Below are 25,886 nucleotides of genomic sequence, written 5' to 3'. Positions count from 1 at the left end.
CATGTAAACAAACGCTACTTCCGGTTCGCACTGTTGCGCCCATAATTCCCGCAAAGCATCATGGGGGCTAGGAATAAGGTGGATACCTTTAATGTCAGTGTCTTCTGAAATTATCCAGTAAGAATAGTTACTACTTTGGTGGTAGCTAATATGGATCCAAATAATCGGAAATGCAAATAATGAATAATACAAGATGTTAGGCTACTTACTTGAAGAAACATTTACATCGTAAAAGTGTGTGTGTTAAAGAGAGAGAGAGAGAGTTGGAGAAACAAAGAGAGGGTCAAGGTCAGAGAGGGAGTCTGTGACAGAGACGTCTGACCAGGGCAAATATACAGTCTGTGATCTGCATTGACAATCAAGGAATGACAGACAAGAGTGGAAGTCGTATGTTCAGTCAACAACCTCCCACTGGCTGGACCACCGACCCGACAGCGGGGAGGGGAGGGGTTTGAAGACATTTGGCGCCTGACCTGCGCAATATCAAAATTTTACTTTTCTGTTAATGTATGAAAATACAAGTCAGTTTGTCTTTATGTAAAATTTACATTTACTTGTACTATACTTACATGAACTCTTGATTGACAGAAAACCCAAGTGTCATAGATAATAGAGTGTAATAGATGTAAGGAAATTTAAGAAAAAGTGAAAAACTATTAGCTGAAGTGTCAAGTGTCAAAACATAAAAATATCATTCAAAAACAAGAAACACCATAACTTCAATTAAATAAATTGAAGATAGAACAAAACGAAATGTACATAAAAATGGACAATTAATCCATTTTAAACATTTCTTCATACTAAGCTAACTCAGCCCGCTGCTGATGTTTGTAAGCATCAAACATGGTCCAAAACTCATAGAAACATGTAACTCATATTAAAACAAAAAAAGGTGTCTGTAGGGTTGTATGTGCACTAATTCAGGCCATAAATCCCAAAATGCAATGCTGTGCTGGGGCTCCAGAGATGACAGACAAGTAAATCACAGTTACGCAACATGAAAACTCATCAATAATGATGATGATTGATGAGAGTCGAGGATCCACCAGGAGAGTTAAAGAGCGACTGAGAGCTCCAGTCGAACACACAGGAGCTGGATTAGGGGGAAGCATCAAAAGCTGGAGTTATTGCTTTAAAACCTTTCTCTGTGTCTATTTTCGTCATGCACTTTGCACTTTTTTGTTTGACGACACAACATGATACTGTGTGGAAATGATAAACGCTGTCATGCTGAACTCTTTTTCCTGTCCTGTTTTTTATACAAATATATATTTAAACATATTTTCCTTTTGTAGTTGGCAAACAGTTGCAGTCACTGGTATAAAATAATACATTTATTGCTGTGTTTGTTGTTATTAATAGCTGAGATAATACTCTGAGGTCCAAGTTGTTCCATAGCAACGCAGTTCAAATGAAGATGGCTCCCTGAGTTTTAAAGTGTGGAGTGGTTGTTTGTGTTTTAGCAGAGATCTAGTTTGCTGTAGTCTTCACTTAACTGACTTTGTACCTTGTCGAAACAACTTAGTATTTCTCAAGTTTTATTTATTGATTTATTTTTATTTTTTATCAGTAAAAAGTTCTGAGAGGCAAGTGCTTTAATTTTTAATAATTTGTTTTTTTTCTGGCGATGATCATTCCTCCTTTATATTCAGAAAAGAAAGGGAAAAAGTATTAATGACTTACGAAAATATTTTAGTAAATTAATATTAGTCTTCTGGGGCTGAAATCAGTATTACAGCAAATACTGCGCTCTCTCTAAAGTATACTTCATACAAAAAGTATTTACACACTAAGGTGTTTAAATCATGACTAAGACAGTGTCAGGAAAGAATCGAGGATTTAATCCTGACTATCTTCTGTTATGTTTACATTTCAGCCTTCATATTAAACGTATTTTCTCCCTGTTACATTTAGTCAAGCAAACATTACAATTTCTCTATCTATTTGTATGAACTGTGATTTGTTTTCTTGCACCACAGCCCTCACCGGGCTAATCCTCCCCTCACCCTGACAGATGTTACTGATTAAACCAAACAACACGATGGAGTGAAACACAGCATTTATTGTGTTTCCTCCGGCAGACTGAGCAAAGAAGCCACACATCAGGAAATACCTTGAGCACTTTAAAGACCTGTGTAACCCCCCCTTCCCTCATTCTCTCTCTCTCACTCAGGACCTGGCAGCCTTGGTAGCCAACGGCACAGTGACCAGCAAACCTCCAGTCACCCTGCGGTTGGTGATCCCGGCCAGTCAGTGCGGCTCCCTAATCGGCAAAGGCGGCTCCAAGATCAAGGAAATCAGAGAGGTGAGGGGTGGAGGAGGTGGATTATTTCCGCTGGGATGATTTCAGTTTCACATGATTTCATTATAGGCTTTGTATGTTTGCACAGTTTTGCAGGGAGATAAGAGAGAGAACAATAGATGATTCCCTATTTTATGACAAATGTCTTGAACTGCTTGTCAGACTGAAACCTTGTGCAATAAATCAAATAAAAAAAGTCACTGGACAAAAGCAGTTCTGCTTCTCGTATTTAAAATCCAAGGACTGAGCAGGAACAGTAAGACCCTGAAAACTGGAAAAAAAAATGGCAGCTCAGTAAAGTCATTGTTCAGGAACAAAAGTAGCAGTCAGTCGCTCACTGACTTCTTTCCATAGCAACATGAATGAACTAACTGAGGCCTGAAGGAGACAAATATTTAGTGAATAAATTAAATTCAGATGGCCTGAAACCTTGAATTATTTGATTCTAGAGGAGGATGACTCCAGGATACTCACTAAACGTTGTAAAATTACTCACTTTGACTGTTCTTTATTCACTGTGTCTATTGATTCTATCGATCGATTTTTTTGACACAAGACTGACACAAGACCTTCTCTCTCTCAGTTTTCTGTTCAGCTTGACTCTCAGATGCAGAAAATCACCACTTGTGTGTTAATATTTGTGTTTGTGTATAGACGACAGGTGCCCAGGTGCAGGTGGCAGGCGACCTCCTCCCCAACTCCACAGAGAGGGAGGTGACGATATCAGGGAGCCAGGACTCCATCATCCAGTGTGTTAAACTCATCTGCACCGTCATCTTAGAGGTACGTGTCTATGGGGGAGCAGCTGTGAAGATTGATTGTCATTTCAAAACGTGAAGTACATGAAAGTGAATGAAAGTCAGCAATGAGGTCCTGGAATCCAACAATGAAATAGAAACAATAGAAACTCATAAGAACTCACCTAAAACATTTAGTTTTTTTTAAATCTGTCTCTTTTGCCATCTTTCTTCCTCCATCCGTACAGTTCTGCCAAAATCAGAGAGCATTTTGGAAACACTGCACACCCTGTTTTTGTTTGAAAACTTCGGGGGTGTATTGTTGATTGGATCAGTGAATATCAAGCCTTTTGGAAATGATTAGGTCTTACCTGTCTCATCCACCAGTGGTGAAATAAACACCAAATACCGAAATAAAATTATCACTGACCTTGTTTTCTTTGCTGCACATATCATCTAATTCAATTCTATATTAAACTCTGCAGCTGTTCCTCATTCAAACTATTTTTGCGTACACTGGCTCGCACATGCTCAGTGTTTGTGAGTTTTTAGGTGTGCTTGTCTACATGCTGCTCATTTTGATATTATAATGTGTGGATGTGGCCTCAGTCTATGGATTAAGAATGACTTTTCATAATCGCATTCATAACAAACAAAATGTAAAGCTGTTTCTCTGATTTAACCTGAAGTCGACTGACCTCAGTGATTGTATCTACCTGTCTGCTCCCAATTAACACCACACTAAAGTGCTTTTTACGAGCCCCCGTCCACCCCTCCTATAATCTTCTGAATGGAAACACTGAAATCTATAATTCATGATTGTATTATAATTAATCAGCAGCAGCAGTCATTAAGATGAGCTTCGTATTGGAGATTAGAGGCAGAAACAGTGGAATCAAAGTCTCCTGCTGCTCATTGGTATGCCAGGCACCTTAATCTGGGATGAGGGAGGGAGAAGTGAGAGAAGGAAAAGAAATAATAAAAAACGCTGACCTTAGCTAAACTCATTCACTTTCAAGTGCTGGTGCAATCAAAGAGTTTACTCTGCCGACGTGAAGTTCCATCCCTCCATTCACATTTTCTGTTTGATCTGAAGTAAGAAGCCTTTTGATCTACTTATGCCCTCCGACACACTGTTGTCTCCCTGCCTTCCACCCAGTGCATGCTGGGATAGGATACAGCCTGACCCCCAGATCAAGATAAATGAATGAAAGATGTATTTTACTGCAAGGTCCTGCTTTCCATGCACCGTGAGCCGTAGCGGCATCCCAAATTTAACTTTCTGTCAGTACATTGTTTGATAAAACCCAAGTGTCTCCTGCTGAAGGAGTTAAAAGGAGGTAGAGTTTATTCATTTATGGAGATGGACACCTTCTCTCAGAGCAGTGTCCAAACATGACCCCATACACAGTTCATATATTATTATTTATATTTGAGATTTTATGTGATACTCTATTATTTTTGTTTTAGTTCATTTCTGATGCTTTGAGAGCATGAACAACCAATGATATTTCATATATCTCTTGAAATAGCGTGATGAAATTACCCTAATGCTACCCCTAAAGTTAAATTTAAACCTAAATCAATTTAACCCCAAGTCTCAACTTTAAAATAGCCAAATTGTCCAAATTTGTTCCTGACACAGACATACATTTGGTCACTTTTTAATTCAGTTTGTTTTCCTTACAACACAACAGAAAATGTAGTAGTTGCTAAGGGATATATTGTGACTATAGACTAATAAAGTCAGTTAGAGGAATCTTTCCCCCGCGTTCTGACGTTGGTGGATGTGATGAGGGGTGGAGCTCAGGGACAGGATGTCCTAATGAGTAAAACATTTGATTGTACAATAATGAACCTGAACAAACACAAACAGTTACAATCAAACATTTATTCGAAAGGTGAGTGTACTGTAACTTGCAGCTGTTAACTTGTTGCTTTAGATCATGCAACGCAAACTCAGTTACAGCTCCCAGTGTGAAGAATGTGACGTCGGGTGGAGCTCGGGGGTAATAAAACCACTCAGACTACAGCACGGGAAGTAACGACTTCCCTCGTTTCAACCACATTAGCAATTCAGACAAACACAACCATTCAGCTGTAAACAAGAGTTGCTCATAAAAGCATCCTGCTCCTGCTGCTGCTTATTGGATGTCTCTTTTATTTAAGCTCCCCCCCAACAAATGACATCAGTTGACACTTGACGACAACATCAGTCACATCAGGCTGTGGGCTATTTTTAGAGCAGATACAGGGTGTGTCAGTATGAGGTGAGATGTGACACAAAAGAGAAAGAAAAATAGAAGACAGAGAAATACTGAGCTTTTGGTGGCAGCATGGAGACAGCCATTAGAGCTGGGCCTGAACAATGTTTTTATCAGCTGCTGGTGAACCGATCTTCTAACACGACTGAGACATCCTTCTTGTTTGTTAATCAACAGCTTCCAGGGGAGAAATGTAACCTGCACCATAGCAATAAAATCATTTCTGTTCTTGTTATTCCTGCTCCTGTTTGCAAAATTTATAATTTTACAGTTGGTTCTGCCATTCGGTTGCAGGGAAAACCGTTTCCCAGAATTCCCTCTGTTGGCAGGGTGAAAAAGCTGCGAAGGAAACAATAAGATTGTGGGATAATGAGTCTTTACAGTCAAAATAAACACAACGAATGCCACTTTTAACACTAGTTCTATTGGTCATTGTTTTATGCAATGAAAAAACATGTTCTGTATGTTCTGTCTTTCCATAAATATGCATGCAGCCCACATCAGATCTGTCATATTATAGAGATAACAACACTGATTGGCCAAATCAGATTGGGCAGATAAAAAATGTTTCCTCATTTTGTCAGCAAAGTGATGTATCAGTGTAATTTTACCGTTTCTGCTCCTCCAGGATGAATTTCTGCACATTTATAATAATAGTTCTAAGCACGTACTTATCAAGAGTCCCAGAATCGCTGCAAGGCATCGAGCTAAAAGTTCAACCAGGACTGAAAAACATTTGCGCCAGAGAGGAGGAGGAGGAGGAGCTGAGCGTCATTTTTGAAGCTTCTACACTGACTTTTCCTTCAGGGGAAAGACTGAGACATGGCCGTTTTACATCACTCAACAGCCATAAAATAGAAATTAGGATGATGTGTTGCAGTTTTCTGACAGTTTTTTAAGGATTACACAAAGCAGCAATGTAGAGAATAAAGAAAATAGCACTTTTTTCTCATGTAGGTTTTATGTGTGATGACAGATAATTCTGAAAAAAAGATTATACATGCAAAAATAGCTTTAATCACACATTAACTAATGATCTAATATGAAAGTTAAATTAAGAAGGTTTTCTTTTCATGCTTAATTTTTCACAAGGACACAAACAGATGAGCACTTCAAGAACTCAACAGGGAAATCTGTTCACAATTAAATTCAAATGAAATATAATTGTCTGGAGATATTTCAATATTCATAGTATTTTAATTTGGAATTAATTTAGTCATCCAGTTCTCTATTAGGTATCTCTATTATATATCTGATTGTCAAAACATGTGTCAACTTTTGTTCCTGATTTGGAGGATTTATATTATAGCCTATATATAGTTTTTGTTTCACTTGCTGCGGGGTGAACTTTTCTCTTCACAGGACAAGAACTTGGAACCTCATATTCCAACATATTTTAAAAACATTTGCGCAATTTTAACCTCATCTTTGTGCAACTCCAGGATATGTGTCCTTGGCCTCACACAAAATTAATTATTTGACCCAACTGCACTTAATTTACCCATTTACCACATCGTTTTATGATAGTTATGGCATCAGTATGTGTTCATAATAGCACCTCATTATAGTAAAAACCCAGTGAGATCACAGCTTCCTCGTCATGTGTCTTATAGGTGATACATTCCGTAATGAGGTTTATCAGTGTGAACAGAGACAGAGACAGTAGACATAAAACCAAAGAGTTCTCACATCAAAACAAGGACGATCTGATAGCTGATGTAAAAATGTGAAATAATGTGAAGTGAAAATTTCCTTCTGCTGGGAGAGACTTATTTCTGTGTTGAGTAATATGTCATAACAATGTGAAATATGACAGTTCTGCTATAATTTCAGATTTTACCTGTTCACAATAGATTTAGAATAAACCTCCCCTCAGTTGGGCACATTATCTTCATGAGGTGATGAAGGAGAGAGGAGTTATTTCCTAACTTAAGTCAAGAAACTTTATACTGTAAAACACAAACTAAAACTAACTAACTAACTCTTTTAATGGATGTGGACCCTGATTCCTCATTTCTCACTTTCCCCTGTTTCCTTTTCTCTTTTCAATCCTCCTATGTCTGTGCAGTCGCCGCCAAAGGGAGCGACCATCCCGTACAGACCAAGCCCGACCCCGGGAACTGTGCTGCTGGCAGGAAACCAGGTAAGAGTCTGCACAATGATCACAGCTGACCTGCGATCAGAGTAGGAAATCATGTGGCGTCATCAGGAGTGCCAGATAAGAGCTAACAACACGGGGGGAAACAAGTTAAATCAGCTATAAGAGGGCAGAGAAATGATGGATGGAGTTTACTGACTCATAGGGAGCCGAGTGATGATAGAAGAAAGGTAGAGAAGAGGAATGTAAGAGAGTGTGATAGTTAATTGGATGAATAAAGGGAAAGATGAATGGAGGCGTGTAAAATCAGATTTGTAGACAAAGAGAGGAAGGAGGGATGACAGAAGGAAGCACGAGAGGAGGAGAGGAAGGGAAGGTGGGGAGAAAGGCATGGGTGGATGGATTAATGGGTCGGATAGGTGTGGGTGTATGGAGGGAAGGAGAAATGATGGATGGATGTAGAGGAGGACTGAGGAGGAGATGGAGGAATGGATGGATGAATGAGCCAGTACATAATTTTGTGTCAGAAAATTTGCTTTAGTTTGCAATTTGAATGTTAGAGAGAGAGAGAGAGAGAATGACCACTTGGATGCTTTGGCTTTTATTCACACACACACACACACACACACACACACACACGCACACACAACAACAACACACACTTCCATGATGGGTCATGCATGGTGAGTGGCAGCTCCTGTCACCGCCCATCCAGCAGAATACAAACGAGGCTTTTTCATGTTTATTCATTACTAATCATGACTATTCATCAGATGTGTGTATGGCTGCTGGAGAAGAAATGTCGTCTTGTGTGTATGTTTCAAACATGTGCGTGCGTGTGTGTTCACACGATATAATATGACAGTCTTCTCCAGCATGAATGCGCACCATTTAGCACCTGCGTCTCAGCATAGAGCTGTTTACACAAAAGGATTAATATGGATTTATCACAGTGTCAGTATAAGTGCAAAATGATCTGAATCAGACTTTCAGTTTCACGTAGGATGAGTCTTTTGTTAAACCTTTGAATTTCCCCAAAGAAAGTTTAAAGAAGAAACCTCAGGATTTAATAAATGTTAAAGATGTGTTTTGTAGAGGCAAAGGTCCTATAAAAGTTGAGTTTCTTTAAAAGCTTATAAATGAGATTTGGAGAAGATTATATCTAGAGTCAGTTTATTGTCTTAAATTAAAAACTAAGAAAAATTACATTCTGCAGTGCTATCTCACACAAAAACATTCACCATTTGCTTTTTTCCCCCCTGTTTCTCATTAACAGTAGCCTAAATGATAACTCTGCCAATACTTTATTTCTTGTTATTACAATCAGAAATAATATAAAAAGTCAAAGCCAACAACGTGTTAATCCTTAATTCCTTCTGACTTCCTTCCTCTGCCTGTGGCTCTCCAATCTAATCCTGCTTTTAATTTTTCACCCAAGACATAAATCTGTAAACACAGGACACAAATAGAAAGTTTTAATTCTTAAATAAATCTCAGTAATTTCTTCAAACAGTTGATCACTGTAGTTTTTTGACTAACAGGAGGAAATGGTGCATCTGTTAGACTATTTTCAGATGCGGATTAATCCAGATTTGGTTGTTAGTGTATTGAATGTTTCCAGCCGTGGGATGTTGTTCATGGAGACGTAGAGGAACATGAGCATCACTCTGTTGCCGTGCAGTGAGTCTGCACAATGAGCAGACTGTTGAATATCAATAGTGTTATCCTTAAAGTAAATACTGGAAATGATGGATGTTAACAAGTGTTGCCATGGAAACGCTCAGTCAGGACTGATGTGCCTGATTGGTTTTCTATCTTCATGTAGTTTCCTACTTCTACACACACATTTCTACAGTGAATAAACTGAGGAAAAATCATAAACAAACATGAAAACGACTGATGTTGCTCTCCAACCTGAGGCTGCTGCCACGGTCTATCACTATACCCACATCAAGGCCCATTTCTGTTGATTACAATATCATACTGTGACATTCTGAGCAGAAGCTAATTACAGCAGTGACTTCATTTATTACCAATTGGTAGTTTTTAGGAACTGTTAACTTGAGAATTGTAGGGTTATAAAAAGGGTTGTAAAAAGAAAATCAAGGTTATCTTTATTTACGTCAATTTACAATGATTACCACACATCTTTCAAGATCAAATAGGCACAAGGAAACCTTTCAAACTCTCTGCTTTTTCCTACATCAATATAATACGATATAATATCATGTAAACAATGATGACAAAAGAACAGATTCTGAATCAGATAATTAGAAATATATAGGCTACACTGTATTGTCAATAGGTCACATAAGCCAGTCAACTGTTGATTGACTTTCATACCGATTCTTAAATGTCCTTTTTTGTCTAGTCTTGTACGTTATACAAGTTTTATAAAAATCCATTTTACAAATCCATTTACATTATAGTCATGAGTGATCTTTTTTCTTTCTTTCTTTTTTTTTTTTTACATCAAGATGATATATCCGGATGAAGTGCAATAACTTTGGTGGTCAGGTCAACATTTAACTAGTACTTTGGTTTTTGACTACATACCGAAACATTCCCATCAGCTCCAGCTCTTCCTTGTGTTGCTGTTACTTACCATGTAGATACTTACATTCTAAACTAAGATGATGAACTCAGCAAACATACTGTACACCTGTGAAACATCACCTTGAGTATTTTTGTTTTGCAGACATGTTTGCATTATCACAAAGCCTGACAGAGCCAATTCTGAATCTCCTGCCTTTTTTAGCTCATGTGAAATAAGGAGTTAATTAATATCAGGTTGATTTATATAACAGGGATGAAGAAAATTAACTTGATTCATTTTTTTTTGTCTTTCTCTCGTACATCTTCCCCTGATCTCGTAAAGCGCTGCGAGACAATTAAATTGAGGTTGAATTTGGGCAATCCAGATATACCGACTGTTTTAGCCCTAATTAGCCCTTTCTGTACTCAAATATCACAAAAGTTAAAAAAGAAAAAAGAAAAAAATCCTTCATCGTTAACGATCTTTCCCTCTAGGTTTTTCAAAGCACCTTGAGCTCTGAGGAGTTACTAGAGATGGAAACCCGGATGCTTAATTGGTTGAAGAAATCTTGCTGTGTGCATTCAGCGGTGCATTGAAGCTTAGCGCAGCGGTGCAGGTTGTCATTTGGTCAGTGTGAGCTATGGATGATTTTCCCTGTGAGAGTGGCACAACTGAGATCTGTCTGTACTTGGTCACACATCATTGGACTGTAACAGATATTGTTTGGAGGTTTACTCGCCCGTGGTTGGATGTCTCTAGGCGATGTTGTCTGGGGGCATTTGGCTGTTTGTGGATGAATGCTATGAGGCCCATAGGTGTCACTACAGTCAACTGTGGAATAAACATGTCCCAAATACTGAGAACAAGTTCAAATTGAGCTTCAGCAGCAAAAAGACTTAAAAACCAGCCTCACATCTCCACATCTGAAAAAGGCAAATCAATATGACACCAGAGAGCATTCAGTAGAATAGGTACACATTTAACTTCATGGCACGTTGCAAAGTTTCAGCCCTTTAAAGTCTAAAGATTAAGTTAGAAACCTTGGTGAGTGAATAGACTCAGATTTGCCACGGTCAATGTTTTATGATCTCAACCAACAGCAGGAGTCAGAGGTGTCACGTCAGGACCAGGTGCAAAGGAAGTTTTAACAAGAAACAGGAGAACTGAGCACATTTCTCCTGCTCCTACATCTTCACATTAGTTTCCAGTTTGTAATAGAGTGAGGTTCAAAGTGGTGCAGCGGGTTAATAAACCACCTTGGCCCATTTCTGATACGATGTGTGACTGTGATGTGGTGCTCACTGAACGTAACTCGGGTCAACGGTGTTGAAAGGAGAGAAAAACACAGAACAGTATTAGCTCAAGGATGGAAACAGATCTGTGTTGGTTCCTCATGTTCACACATTCACATTCACACATTCTTTGGTACTGATCCCTGAAAATATGGTTCAAAAACATGTAACAAATGTGAATTTGAGGCGTAACATGTTACTGTTACACAATAAACGTATCGTTCAAAATGGCTCCAGTGTAGCACTGACACACTGGCAGTCCAACAGTGTTGTGTGGAGCTATTGTTTAGAAATGAAGTAAACACAAACTGAATTTGCAGAACACTTAATTTTATTTTTGTTTTGTGGGTCAAACAATGCAAGTTAATCACTTCTGTTGTAAGGCCAAGTTCCGAAATTGGTCAACTTATTCATTGGTCTCCTTGCTGCACTTTGACTTCCTTTTTTAATTTAAGTACTACTGTATGATCTTATCACTGCACTGCCACTGAACAACAATAATTTCACAGTTCATTCCCTGACTAAACATATTGTTGACAGAAGTATAACCCAAACCAAGGCATTTATATAGGGTTTATAACAGTTTTATAGTAATGCATCACAAACGCCAATGTCAGCTCCACCCTCATGAAGGGATCTGTGAATGACTTGGTTTACTGGCTCCTTGGTTGTTTGATTGTGACAAGTGCAGCTCCTAACTCCTGTGCTGACTGTGCTTGTGTCTCTTTGTGCCGTCTGAAGGTATTCGAGGCATCGGACTTTGGCTCTCACCCCCTGTTCTCAGTGGCACAGGGAGGAGTGGACCTGCAGCAAGTGAGTATGGCCGCCTGGGGGCAAGGGTCGAGGGGTTAAAGGTCATCTCACATCTGCTCTTAACTTTTTGATCTGCCAACAAATTGTTTTGATGCTTAAAAGATGGGAAACCACTTAGACTACCTATTCTGTGTTTGGATGTCAAAGATAAGAGAAGAACACAGAAATACAAAAATATTAGCATCAAAGTAAACTTCAAAAGTAAAAGCAATAATGCTGAAAAAATTATCTTCTTTATGTTTTATTATAAATGTTAACTACACGATTGCTTGTAAAAATACAAACATGAATCTCAATGCCATTATTGTTATAACACGAGTGCAATGAGGTTGATGGCCACTTGTGACAGTAGAGTTAAAGAACAAAGAACACATGCACATACATTAGGATAATGTATACAAACAAAAAAGAGATTAAAGATTAGATTAAAAGATTTAAGAGATACAAAACTATAAATCGTAAGAGGTGGTAGCTGCATTCAGGAGAAAAAAGTCAGAAGAAGTTTTCTGGGTATCGCATTTCCTATTTCAGGGTGTAACAGAGTTGAGTCCCGTGATCGTGCAAGAGGGAACTGTTGCAGTCACATGTTGCAATGATTATTTCTGGTTAATGCGAAACAGCAGTGTTGTAATTGAGAATTGTTGAACTTCACGTACCACATCAGTGAGAGTACCGTGTAGAACATGTGACAGCAACTCTTTTAAATCACAGGTGATTAAAGAAGGTATTTAAAGGCCTCATTTATAAAGGAGAAACTGCCTGGTGATACAAAATGATGTGACAGGTTCATGTGTCGACTCTTGACATTGTGTGGATATTTATCTGCGCAGCTCCATGTATGATATGAAGGGATTTCTTCTAAAATCAGATAAACAACAACCTCCATCAAGCCAGGGACAAAACCAAAGGACCCAAGTTCAATCACATTTGCTAATACAATGTCACTGTAAGTTCACACATGGCTGATCAGAGTGGTCAAGGATCCCAGATGAACATCTCTGCACCAAGAAGGTCAATAAATACGACACCTCTTCTTTTTCACAAAGCTACAAAATGCAGTTATGTGGAAAGGCTGAGTGGAGAGCATGGCCATGAAGGAAAGAATGAAAATAAAGAGATGTAAAGAAAAAAAATGAAAAGTGAAGGGATGCTGGCTTGACAGAAAAATACTTATGCAGGAAGATAAGGCAGGGAGATAAAAACGTTCTGAGAAACAAAATAAGTCAGAAGAGATAAACAAAGGCAGCAGCACCTCCTGTCGTATCAGTTTCATTCTGCCTGGTTAGTTTAAAGCTGAAAAATCAGCCATCAAATACCCAATACCTCAACCCACCAGAAACACATCTGTTGGGGATTACTGATTGTGTTTATTTTCCGACTGGTCTGAAATCAGCCTGGTAGATCATATGAACATGGAGGAGATTGTAAAACAGCTGTTCAGAATTTCAACTATGACTGCGAAGATGAAATGGCCAATTCATAGGGTAATTTAATGCGCACCAATCTGGGGTACAAGAGGGAGAAACCGTCAAGCATGTTTAAAAATGTCTTCAGGCAGCACAGGAATTGGGGCAAGAGCAAAAAAAGAGCACCAAGTGGATCTTGTACTGGTGCTGTACGAACACCCAGACGGACTAGAGACACAGGTATCCATGTTAGTCAAGACCAAGCAGCAGCTTCCTGAAAAGCAATGCTGACACAGAAGATCCAGAAGTTCAGTGTTAGATTATACTGACATTTTATACATGCACGCCTCAGCAGTGACTGAAGCCCCTGAAGTCAATCCACCGTTCTGCCTTGAGATTTATCACTGGTGATAGTTATAGGCCACTGTGACCAGTATGCCAAGGCTGGGTGGCCCTCACTCTTTGTACAGCCTGAAGGATACTGGGTTTTATTCATTTATAAAGCTCATGTTGGTCCTAAACCCCATGACATTTCCTTTAATCTGGACTCTTATCAGGTGCCATCATGTGATTGGATCACTCATCAGGTCTTATTTTGCTCCTGCAACAACTGACGTAGAATTATAATCTAAAACTTACTGCACTTTAATCGTTAGAGCCCCTTATTCTTAAATGGCATCACATCTTACTCCCAGATGTTCCTGTTTTAGCTGATCTGCACACCTTTACTTTAATATTTAAATTATTGTCAACACTTTTTTCCTTTCCTGGTGTTCTTTGTGTCAAGGATGTTGGAGATACCTTGTAAACAAGGTTTACTGTACATCAAGGACTAAAGTTGTGGCGAATTGGGTGTCTTGGTCTCATTAGCCGAATGTTAGGAGGCAGAGTCATACACTGCCTCGGAGACTGTGTTGTTGGTTCCTTGGTTGCAACATGTCGTCCCTCCACCACAGCTCAGGAGTCTGACCTCAGCATCTGTTCTCTCACAGTCTGGTATCATTGTGCTTCCTGTGGCTGCAGAAACTTCCTGTCCTTTCAAGACATCCCATGGTTGGTTAGCTCTGACTGTCAGCACAGCAGGAGGGCACATCGCTCTCCATGCGGCTTTGTTCAGTGATCAGTGTCCCCGTGCCCCCCCCCCCCCCCCCCACGTCCACCTGTGTGGTTTCACTCTAACAGATGTTTACCCCAACCGCCCACCACCCAGGCCTTTGATGCATTTTTTTTTTTTAACAAGCTGACAGTGAGGATATCAATACTATCATGCAATTGTTGTTGATTTTTCAGCATAAGTCAATTAAGAGTTTATTTTTTAATACATGTTTTTTTTTTTTTTCTTTGATTGCACCTGAGCTGATTTTATGTCTAGCTGTTACCATATGGTGCATTTTCTGGATACTGGCAGCACATCACAGTTTGGATCAGCTTTATATACTTATGTTAAACCCACTCCTGTGCTTCATAAAAATATGTATCATATCATATCATAATGTATCATAGAAATACAAATAAATTAGATATCAGCTTTAAAAAAAATACTGATTCACTGATGGTCCGATCTTCCTTTGTCGGCTTTATGTGCTTGGACATCACCATCTATATTTTTGAGTCGCCCAATACTCATAGAAATTAACATATTGGTTTGCATTAATCAATGCATTTTGCACTGCAAATAAAATTATGTAAGTGAATTCTATTATATTTACTCTTTCGCTCCTTTCATTTCATTTTTGCTGCAATGAACCGTGTACTGTGCAAACATTGCTTCACAAATAGCTGTCATGTGAAGGCCAAGGCAGGGTGTTTAGATTAGACTCTCCATGACTGAACATTGTGAGGTCTGTTTCCTACAGCAGAGCGTGTCACCATCATTAGCTGAGTGTCCTTCAACCAGGCAGTGAACCCGCAATCATTGCTTACACATTTATTCTATTTTAGACTGAGAGTCAAGCCTGGGGCAAAAAAAAAAAAAAAAAATCCATGTACATTAAAATACTTTTCATGTACAGAGTCATCAGAGGGTGTTGGTGTGTGACGGCCTGAAACTAAATGCAGATGTCGCCCATTAATGCCACTTTCTCACCCTGATCGCACATTTGTTTTTTCTTGTCCTCTGTATTTATTTGTGATTCGTCCATGGTGGTTTGGTACTCATGGCTGATATTAGCGTGATAGTAGCAAGGCTAAATTGGGCAGGTGTGTGGTTGAAGGCACAGAGGCACACTGACTGTAGAGAGGAAAGGACGAACAGACCATATTATCTGAATGACTGGTTTTTAATCTCTACGAAACAATATGTTGAATTGATTTAACTTGTGGATTTTAGCACGAGTTCTAAACTAAAGTTGCATGGATTGTATTTTTACAGTAATCTTGAGAGCTCAACTGCACCTTAAAAAGAGGTGTCATAGATATGTCGGAAACAGACTTTTTAAAATGAATTGTATGTGCGTTATAATACATCCATGCACATGTGTCCCAAACAGGTTAATCATTTTTTTGTGTCCCTTAGTTGGAAACACTTCTGCTATGTTGCGATCGTCTAATTGATGTTATTATCTGAATGTATTTGTTTTGCTTATTTGCATGTGTTTCTTTAAGCTGCAGTGTGTTGAGCTTTCATGGCCCACTGTACATTTTACGTTACCTTATTATGGCGACACGTTGGTGCAGTGGTTAGCACTATCACCTCACAGCAGAGAAAGGCCAACTGGGGCCCTTCTGGGTGGAGTATGCATGTTCGGGTCCAGGTACTCTTAACTTTGGCTTCCTCCCAAATTCATGCAGGTTAGGTTAATTTGCGACTCTAAATTGCCTGTAGGTGTGAATGGGAGTGTGAATGGTTGTCTGTCTGTATGTGTTGACTGGTGATCTGCCCTAAGTCAGCTGAGATAGGCTCCAGCTCCCCCATGACCCTAGTGGATAAGCAGTACAGAAGATGAATGAATGAATGAATGAATGAATGAATGAATGAATTATTAATATTAACAGCCTCTGTCGGTCTCCCTGGTTCCTGGTTAAGGTTAGAGATGTTTTAGTTCAGCCCTTCTCTGGGTAACTACTCCGACCTGAGCTCAAGCTGTTCACTAAACAGCCGACAGCATTTTATGTATCAGAAACCGTGAGGTTGTAAAATACTAGACGGCTGCTGACATTGATTTTAATTCCTCTAACGTTGTCAAATAAATCCAAGGATAAATCAACTCTGTCTGAAATTTCATGAATATATTACGATCTAAACCCCCTCATGAGAACGTGTTGCATTCCTTGATTTTACTGTAACATTGATTTACTTTAACTGTGTTGTGTTCACTTCAATTACTGAATTAAAAAGGTGAAGTGACGACTTAGACCTATTACTTTGGTTTAAACCTGAGTTACAGAGCGAACAGTGGGACTCACCACAGGTTCAATGATCCTGGGACCCTCACATGGACACTTGCGTCTGAGTGACTTAAGTTGAGATGCTTGTCCTGAGAGACACGTCTCTAGAGAGAGAGACGTGCAGACAGACTTGTGACAGATGGACATCATTTGGATGAAAAGACTGAAGAGGAATAGAATACCACTTTACTCTATTACACACCATATACACTGACAGCTCAGTGTGCTCAAGACCCAACATAGCTAAGTGGTCTATGTGTGTACGAGAGACACTATTTGTCAGTCTCAGGGCCTTGGGAGTGTCAGTTAAAGCAACAGTAACACTAGCTAATGGAAGCTCTGCGGGACTGATGGGGTGAGAGGAGGAGGAGAGAAAACATGACAGGTAGAAAATGAAGAAGAGACAGGAGGGAGAAGGAGACAGCACAAACATTTGTGGCTAATCTCTTTCACAAGTACTAAGTACATAAATATTTCGTTTTAAAACACCCTTTAAAAAAAATGACGAAGATGAGTGTTGTATCAGTAATAATCTGCTTCCACACCAACACAACTAAAAACATATAATAACACATAATAATTGTTCCCAAGTCTCACTATAAAGTGAACTTTGACCTCCAAACACTGACATTGTGCAGTGAAGAAGTTAATCTCTGAGTTCTTGGAATTTAATAATCCCATTTCTTTTTCTGATGACACCTTCATGGAAACTTTCACAGTAAAGAAACCTTGTGGCGATAGAATGGCCAGAATTAGAGTCATGGGCATGTTAAAACCATTATTGATCTGTCTTCCTCAGCCTTAGGTAGTCTTTCTTCCTTCTATCATGTTACTTAATCTTTTGCTCCAGTTGTAATTCCATACTAAGGCCAGATGTGGTTTCAGACAGAAGCAGACAAAGTACAAATGAAAAGCAAATTTTAATTAAAGGGAATAAAAGAAGAGAACATGAGGGAACTGAGGAGAAAATGGATGAAAGAAGAAAAGGAGGTAGATGGAGTGACGAGGTTTGGGTGAACTACATGAAGAGAGTTAGTGCAGAGTTAAGTGTCTGTGCGATGTGATTCATGCTTTTTATTCCTTATTTAGTCCACAGTCGGGGGCTGAAAAGAGGGCATGGTCTGTTTATATGGAATTTCTGGTAAAATCACTCATTTGCTCCCTGTTGACAGATTCATCAGCGGCCGTTTCCTCTCATTTCTGGGATTTAACATTAATCTTATAATTTCAAGATTATACTGTAGTAGTGAGGATTTCTCACTGATGCCATTGGATGGAAATTTGCTGCAATGACGCATTTGAACGCGAGTAGACACTAAGCACACTGACTCAGTGAGGAAGTAAACAAACAAGCGAATGAGTGAAAGTTTGCAGAGTATTAAGTAAATGTATTTATGTACATGTAAAACAAGCTTGGAAATGAGAGGAACGGGTCAAATATATAAATGCAGTGCATTCGATCCAGTTAAGGAAATCTCTGCCTATTATACTTTACGTTTAATATGAAGATTTATCTGAAAGTGAAACATGCAGGTGTAGACGGTCCTTGGTTCAGTATTGAGACATTTGCAGAGTTTTATCCTTGACATCTTTCCATCAGTATTTTTTACAGATAAAATCTTAGCTCATGTTCCACACATCTCATTTTCACCTTGACACTTATTCTAACATGCTGTGCAACTTGACAATAGAAGGAGACTGAGGAGCTGAACCATTACGAGTCCACACTGAGAGGCTAATGGAAGCTTTTCAGATACTTTTATCAATAGCTTTCTTAATCAAGGAAATGAACAACTTTATTTTCCAGTAATATGGCCTCAAAAATCTATTATGGGCTGTTTTTTTTTCTGAAGCTCTCATTTGTTTTCATCTGACATGCTTCAGCAAAACAGTTAAAGTTTGACCTGCATGGGCAACCTTTTGGTTTAAAAGAAAATACATCATTAATTTTTTTCCATCCTGTCAAAAGCCTCTTTTCTATTCTATCAGATTTATCTATTTGTTATTTGACTACAGATGATGAGAGTAAATGTAGAAGATGATTCAATGCAGACACAAAACGTCTAACTTTAAATTCCAATTACTGATGTTTGCAACAGAAACACAAATAGCAGATTTGCATCTCTTCCCTACCCCATATACAAATCCTGATATTGGTAATTTGGTGGTATTTTTTATATTCTAAATATTCTCTTTTATGAATATTCTAGGTTCCATATTAACACTGTGAAAATATCAAAGCTTCAGTTCACAGAGAAATGCATACAACCTGAATTCAGATACTGGGCCCTAAAACCAGCCGTCAGCACTTCTGTGACTTTGTGATGTCACAACAAAGCAGTTACCAGGCTGCGCCCACCTTGAGTGTTTTACCTGAAATCTGCTCTATTTTTAAGTGGGTCAGTCTCAGTCTCCTCTCTTCTGATTGGCTGACATCTAGAGAAGGAGATCTTTGTTTATATAATGTGTATATATATATATATATATATTATTTTTTTATTTTTTATTTATTTATTTATTTTTTCATGAATCAACACTTCATATAAAACATAGGAGAAGAGGAAGATATGAAGCTTTAAAGAACTTTTGACAAATAATTGAATTCCAGCTTGGTGTTCATTGCTCAGATGACACTTAACACCTCATCCCTGATCCCTACTATATTAAAGAACTGATAAATATTCATGAGAACCTTGCATTGTTAATTCATTTGTGTATTAATAACATTTGAGTTTCAAAAGAGTAATTAGTGTGTTTGCTGTTTAGCCTCACCAGCCATCATTAATACTGAAGAGCGGGTGGTCCTGAAGGCCGATAAGATCCATTATAACATCCAGAGGAGCAAACAGCTGTAACATGGCTGAACCCGCAAGACAAAGCAGGTTTAAAATTTTAGGCGATTATGGCTTCAGAGGGGGAAACTCTGTCATTACTCATTACACAGACTTACTGCAGAGTGGAAGGCCACTCTCAGGAGACAGCACGGCATTGCTCAACACTGAAGAGTCGTGATGATGGAGCGTTAGAGTAAAGGGTAAAAACCAACCGGCAGATAATAAGCAAAACAAAATTCATTTAGGTTGAATGTGTCAAGAGAAACAACTTGAGTAACTACCTAACAACTTTGTACGCAGAAGCTTTATCACTTTTCTGTCTCTCCATCAGTGTATCATGATCTATAGTTGGGTTTTGTTCCAAGGCGACACCTATTGGTCGTAGTAATTATGGCAGGAGCTGCTGTGGTAATTGCGGTGCTATGTTAGCTGGACAAACAGGATTGGGTAGCGTGGAGATTAATTGATCACACATAGCATCTTGCTCTCGCCCAAGTGTGTGTGGGAAACACTGATCAAAGAGGAGACTGGTAAAATGACGGTGGTCTCCGAGGACAAAAAAACGTGAATGGCGCGACGCGAATGGCACGACGCAAATGAAGCGAACACGCGAATTGAACTCAAGTGAAATATTTGCTCGAATGCCGTGAGTAAAAACAAATATTACAGCGGGAAAACTCGAGTGAGTAGAGCGAGGTGAATATTTTACTTGCGCCCGGTGTGAACGCACTGTAAGGCTACGGAAACCAAAAGAATTTCATTTTATATTGTGTTTATACACTTATACTAATATATCCATGGGTAGTATATTCAGATTTTGCCAATTAACCATGCCAATTATTACACACCTTTAAGGTCACTGGTCTTTGAACAGTTGTTACTGCTGAACTGGGCTGAAACCCAACACTTTCTTACCTGCGGTGTTGTTATTGCTGCCACGTTAATTTTATAACCAGCACGCTATGAATGTTGGGATACGTCAGGCCACACATCTGTCTGTAGGAACCTTTGTTGCCAAGGTAAAGCATCACATATTTGATGCAGCCTTGTTACACAGCTGTGATGCAGTCACTGTTTTTGAGCCTAAATCTAACCGAGCAATAAGCTTTTATTATTGTAACCATGGTGACAGAGGTCGGATGCATCGATGTCTGTATGTATTTATTATAGTCACCACAGCGGACTTGTGGGCACTACGTCTAGCAGACAATCTGTGGGTCATATCAGAGGGTTAAAACAAACAACTGTTAACCTACTGTTTGTGATCTGAGTTCTATAATGGCAGTCAGGTGAGGTGATGCCCAGCCATGGGGATTTGGTTGTGTTCAGTCCACTCTCACAGAGAAATGTGTGAATCCAGCTGGATTTCTTATTGCTGAGGTAACAGAAGCATCACTGTTGCACAGCTGCATCCCCCCTGTTAGGCATGAGGTAAAGAGGACAAAGTGTGACTCAGCTCCGTACAGGTTTGAACTCCTCTCCTAAATTTCAGCACAAACACAGCAGGAGTCTGAAAAAATAGGCGCTTACAGTCTGAGAAAACCTCAGTGGATTTCTCTTCGGTTAGACGTGACGTTTAATAAACGCGGCTGCAGAAGTGCATCAGCGGCTCCTCCTGGCTGCGGCATCTGATTCATGCTGCATTAGGCTGTTCAGTTGAATTATTGCATGCATGGACCATTTGGACTTGGGCATGTTATGGAGACTAACATCTTTGCCACCGTGCATAAATATTTACCAGCGTATCTGCAGATGAAGGGGAGAGATATTAGAGAAACAAGGGGGGCAAGCACACCCAGGTCGATTGAGCTTGTAGTCGCCTGTGTTTTTCTTTTCTTTTTTAATCTCTTTGTATTTCTTGCTGCTGCAAACAGCCTGTTCTCCACATCCCCGAGTTAGCATCGGGAGTCAAGAGTTCAGCAGCAGTGGCAATGCAGACTGCGTCAAGGATAACACTGTGAAATCTGTGTGGTGAACCTCAGGGAGACACACAAACGCACAAAACATCTCTCTCCCATACAAAGTCCTCTGTACCCAGGCACACCAACTTTGTCCCTGTACACTTTAACACACACAAACTCACAACCCTTCAGCCTGTAACCATGCGTTGCCTATGGAGGCGTTTGTTCTCTTTGAAGTTGGGTCTGGGATTTGGAAAGGCCTCTAAAAACTCTCTGAATTGTGATCTCGGTGAGATAAACATAGACGCTGTAACGAGGCAACAGAGGGAGAGAAGTCACGGGAGATTCAGCCAGGACGGCTGTTGGAGCAAAAATGTTTTTAGGAACTTCTCTATTGTCTCTGTGCTGCAGAGCGGAGCATTAATCCTACTGATATTATGACAAAAAAGGTGGTTCCCTCCGTGCTCCGTGCAGAGGTGAGATGTGCAGTGGAGAGACTTTAACTGACAGGCTTTATACTGTGTCTTTTAAATAGTATTATGAGCTTTGTGTTATGAGCTGTCATTCTTATCATCTAGAGAAGAAGCTGAGACAGTTTTATGGGTGATCACAACATCTGTATCTATATTAAAAATCTTATGACGTGGGATGCAGGTACAGCCAGGAGAGTGGGTTTGGTTTTAGAAGAGGAGGAGGGGCACAAGGAACAGAAAAAAAATTGAAAACAAATGAAATGATGGAACAAGCTCAAACAATCAGTGAAGCAATCTGATAATATAAACCAACAGTACTGGAAATTGTGTATTTTTCAGGAGTTTTAACCTCAAGATGTTCAAACAAAGACTCTTAATACAGAAGATAATACATTTAAGGCACACCCAATGGCACAAAATGGTCAACACTTCCTGTCTCCCAAGTGGGCATGGTCAGAAGGTCTTGTTTTTCTCCACTAGCTTAATATCTCATCAGCCCAGTACAGGAGCATACGCTTTTTCGATCAATCAGTCAAGCTTTATACTGTTGATCTGATTGAAGTGCTTGAACGAAATTTAAAAAATGTACTTATTTACTTCAGCAACAGCCGTCATATAATGAATAAATAATACAGAGATTAAAAAATAAATGAATAAAAGGGCTAAAAATAAAAGCACTAAAATAATTAAATCAATGTAAGTAGTTAAAATAATAAAAGGTTAAAGAGGTGGCCCCGAGAGCTCAACACACGTGAGAATACTAACAACCTGGGAAATGTTTCCAGGCGACACAAAAAAGTGAGGAACCAGGATGCGACACACTCACATGGATGGTTTGTGCCCAATAGAAACACCTGCATCATCATCATTGCTGTTTGTACAATCGCACGATTTCTAAAGTTGAAGTTGAGCTCTTAAGGCCGTTACCTGGGTGCTGTTTTTTTGTCTCCACTGTCGTCTCTGTGCAGCCTTGGCTACAAAAACAGGCTATTTTACTTTTAATTTTTATATATTGCCTTTTCTCTTTGTGATTTTGACAGCCGACAAAATATTCTTAATCTTAGGGAAGCTAAAACTGTGAACGTTGCTGCATAAACAGGATTATGAGAAGTTCCTCCCCCAGTTGATATTACGCCCTTGGGTGCAGGAACATGTTGCACGGATACAGAAATCTCATTTTTTTTTCATGTAAGCCTTGACTTTACTGACACCTATGTCTTTTTTTTTAATTCTCTCCTCCAGACATATGCAGTACAGAGCCACTACGGCATTCCACACTCAGAGGTAAAAATGAAACACACTTTTATGATTTAGTTCATTTCTGTGAGCAGTGTGTTAATGATGGTTTTGATTCTATCAGATGATTAATTAGCGTTAGCGTCACTAATTCACACTGGTCTTCTTCCTCTCTCAGTTAGCGAAACTCCACCAGTTGTCAATGCAGCAGCAGGGCCTGGCCCCCATCAGCCAATCAGCCACACAGGTTCTGCCTGGTAGGTAAACACACACAAACACAAACACACACACACTCACAGGCACGCACACACGTTACATGCACAGTTCAAACTCTGGTAAGAATAAGGGAAGGTACAGTAATGCATGGAAATGTCAGGGTCCCCATGAATGTAGGTAAACAGGGATGTGTGTGTGTGTGTGTGTGTGTGTATGTGTGTTTGTGTGCGTGTCAGTGGAGTCAGGCTGTCAGCAGCTGATCTGTGTTCAGTCTGTTCACTTTTGACTTTGAAGTCACTTTGTTGTCACAGTCTTTCTTTTTTCATTTATTTATTTCTTTTTTTGTCCTTTGACAGTAAAAACTACAGAAACTTAAAAACTTAAAGCAAAAAAAAATGTATTCAAACACCTCATTCCTACTTAAGAGGAAAGCCGTTACTCTGAGTTTCATCATTGAACTCACACGTATTTGTAGAAATACATTAACGTTATCAGGCCCGACTTTGACTTCATCTCTGTCACGTCGACCTCTCGTGCTGTGCGAGCTGTTTTGAGTTCACGTTGGATAATAAACCTTATATAATCAGGACCGCAGCCTACGGCTCTGCATTATAATCCCTGTGTGTTTGAATCCCAGCATCCAGCTGGGCGCACACGGCGACTGTGGAGCAGCTTCTCCAGTCAAAGTCTTCTACATGCTACTCTGAGCTCTGCTAATTAACTACAAGGTGAAAACCAAAGGTGTGATCGGTTTTCATAGTTTTTAAAGACTGATCAACAATCAGTGCAGTGAGAGATGTCGGACAGTTTTTTTTGGTTATTTTCAGAATTAACAAAGCAAAATGCGTTAGTCAACATTTAGCTCATCTGTCAGCAGAGCTCCATCTGTGGTGCCTCATCGATGCTCTCCTCATGTTACCTCCCCCTCCTCTTCAGAGGGGTCAGAGTTCACGGTTGGCTTCAGGGCTGCAGCCCCAGAGATGACAGGGGATCAGGGTCTTGTTCAAGGACACGTCAGCAGAGCTACTGTCACAGAGAAATGAAGCATGTTCTTCTCCCTCACTGAGCTCATATTTGTCATAATTGTGATTTGATTCATGTATTTTTTAATAAAATCACAGATCTGAGATGACACAAATAGCAGATTTATCTCTGCTGGAGACGTGATTAATCCACATGTTCTTAAAACTCACTCACTCAGGAAACAAAACAAACAAAAATCAAACATAATAGATTCATATCTGCAGTTGTGTCATGTTAATAATCAAAGTAAAACTAAGAATGCTTTACACAGCCTGTCAGCAGCTCTGTACCAGCCCTGTCATTCAACACCTTAACACATACTCAGATGAAACAGTGAGTCAGAGGTCACAGATACACACAGTCGCACTGAAACAAAATCTTAAATTCATCACAGAAATCGCTAAGAGTCTGGCTCTTTTTCATGAAGTTGAACGGGCCACTCTGTATCTTAAACACAAGAAGCCCCATGTGGAATTAAAAACGATGTGCTTGCATTAAATGTTTTCATTGGATGAATGAATTTATGCAGGAAACCAAAAGACACGGTCCAGCAGCAGCAGCAGCAGCTCTTCATCATCACTTTAAACACAAACAGCGAGGGAGGTGACTTAGGTTCTGAAGGTTTTGTTATTGTGCTTCTTTTTACACACACACACACACACACACACACACACACAAAGACAGGATCGCTTTGTCACATCATTTTTCAAACAAATGCAAACCGCACGTGGCCAGCAGAGAGCGAGAGAAGAGCAAATTATCATGTGGGGATATGGATGGCTGATTATTCCATTATGTCCCAGGTATAAAACTCATCAGTTATGGTAGCGCAACTTCACACACACACACACACACACACACACATACACCACACACACATTTTCCAGTAGATATTCTCACACTGTATTAGAAGCAGTGTTGGTTTAGCTCACTGTGACCAGAGAAGTGAGGAAGGAGGAACAAAGTATATCCAATCAGAGGGCTGATGTTTCGGCTCTCTGATTGGTCTGTCAATGTCCAGTCAGATTCAGGTGTAAAAAAAAAAAAAAAAGAAAAGAGCTAAAAATTGGTTCTTGTAACTTCAGTGTCACAAACACAGAGTTGGAACTTGAAGCACTGAGTTTTCAGTGACTGGAGTTTCAACCTGTTTATTTCTCAAGCTGATTTCTAGCTGAAAACTCATCAATTACGTCACAAGCCTGGAAACTTTTTGACACTAATTGGAGCTCATAGTCATCACTTCTGCTGCTGCTGTTTACAGTTTCTGTCGCTAACAGGATGAAAATTTTCAAATTCTTTATTTAAATTGGGTTATGTTTTATGTGCTCCTCAGGTGTAACTGTAATTCTCTCTCCCCTCTCTCTCTCT

General features: G+C 39.5%; 1 protein-coding gene across 2 annotated transcripts in view; it reads left to right on the top strand.

Annotated features, from left to right (window-relative positions):
- The window catches only part of pcbp4 (poly(rC) binding protein 4), a 153,985-nt gene that overhangs the window by 109,986 nt on the left and 18,113 nt on the right, over positions 1 to 25,886 (top strand). For both annotated transcript variants that reach the window (XM_085776766.1, XM_085776767.1), the window contains 6 exons: positions 2,174 to 2,305; positions 2,957 to 3,085; positions 7,372 to 7,446; positions 11,971 to 12,042; positions 23,286 to 23,327; positions 23,458 to 23,536. In XM_085776766.1, the coding sequence (XP_085632892.1) occupies positions 2,174 to 2,305; positions 2,957 to 3,085; positions 7,372 to 7,446; positions 11,971 to 12,042; positions 23,286 to 23,327; positions 23,458 to 23,536 (529 nt within the window). The remainder of the gene's footprint in view (positions 1 to 2,173; positions 2,306 to 2,956; positions 3,086 to 7,371; positions 7,447 to 11,970; positions 12,043 to 23,285; positions 23,328 to 23,457; positions 23,537 to 25,886) is intronic.

This window comes from Trachurus japonicus, chromosome 5 (assembly GCF_045865225.1).
Source record: "Trachurus japonicus isolate A0001 chromosome 5, Traja_1.0".
NCBI classification, from domain to species: Eukaryota; Metazoa; Chordata; class Actinopteri; order Carangiformes; family Carangidae; genus Trachurus; species Trachurus japonicus.
Note: the sequence above shows the minus strand (reverse complement) of the source record. Positions and strands in the feature narration are given on the sequence as shown.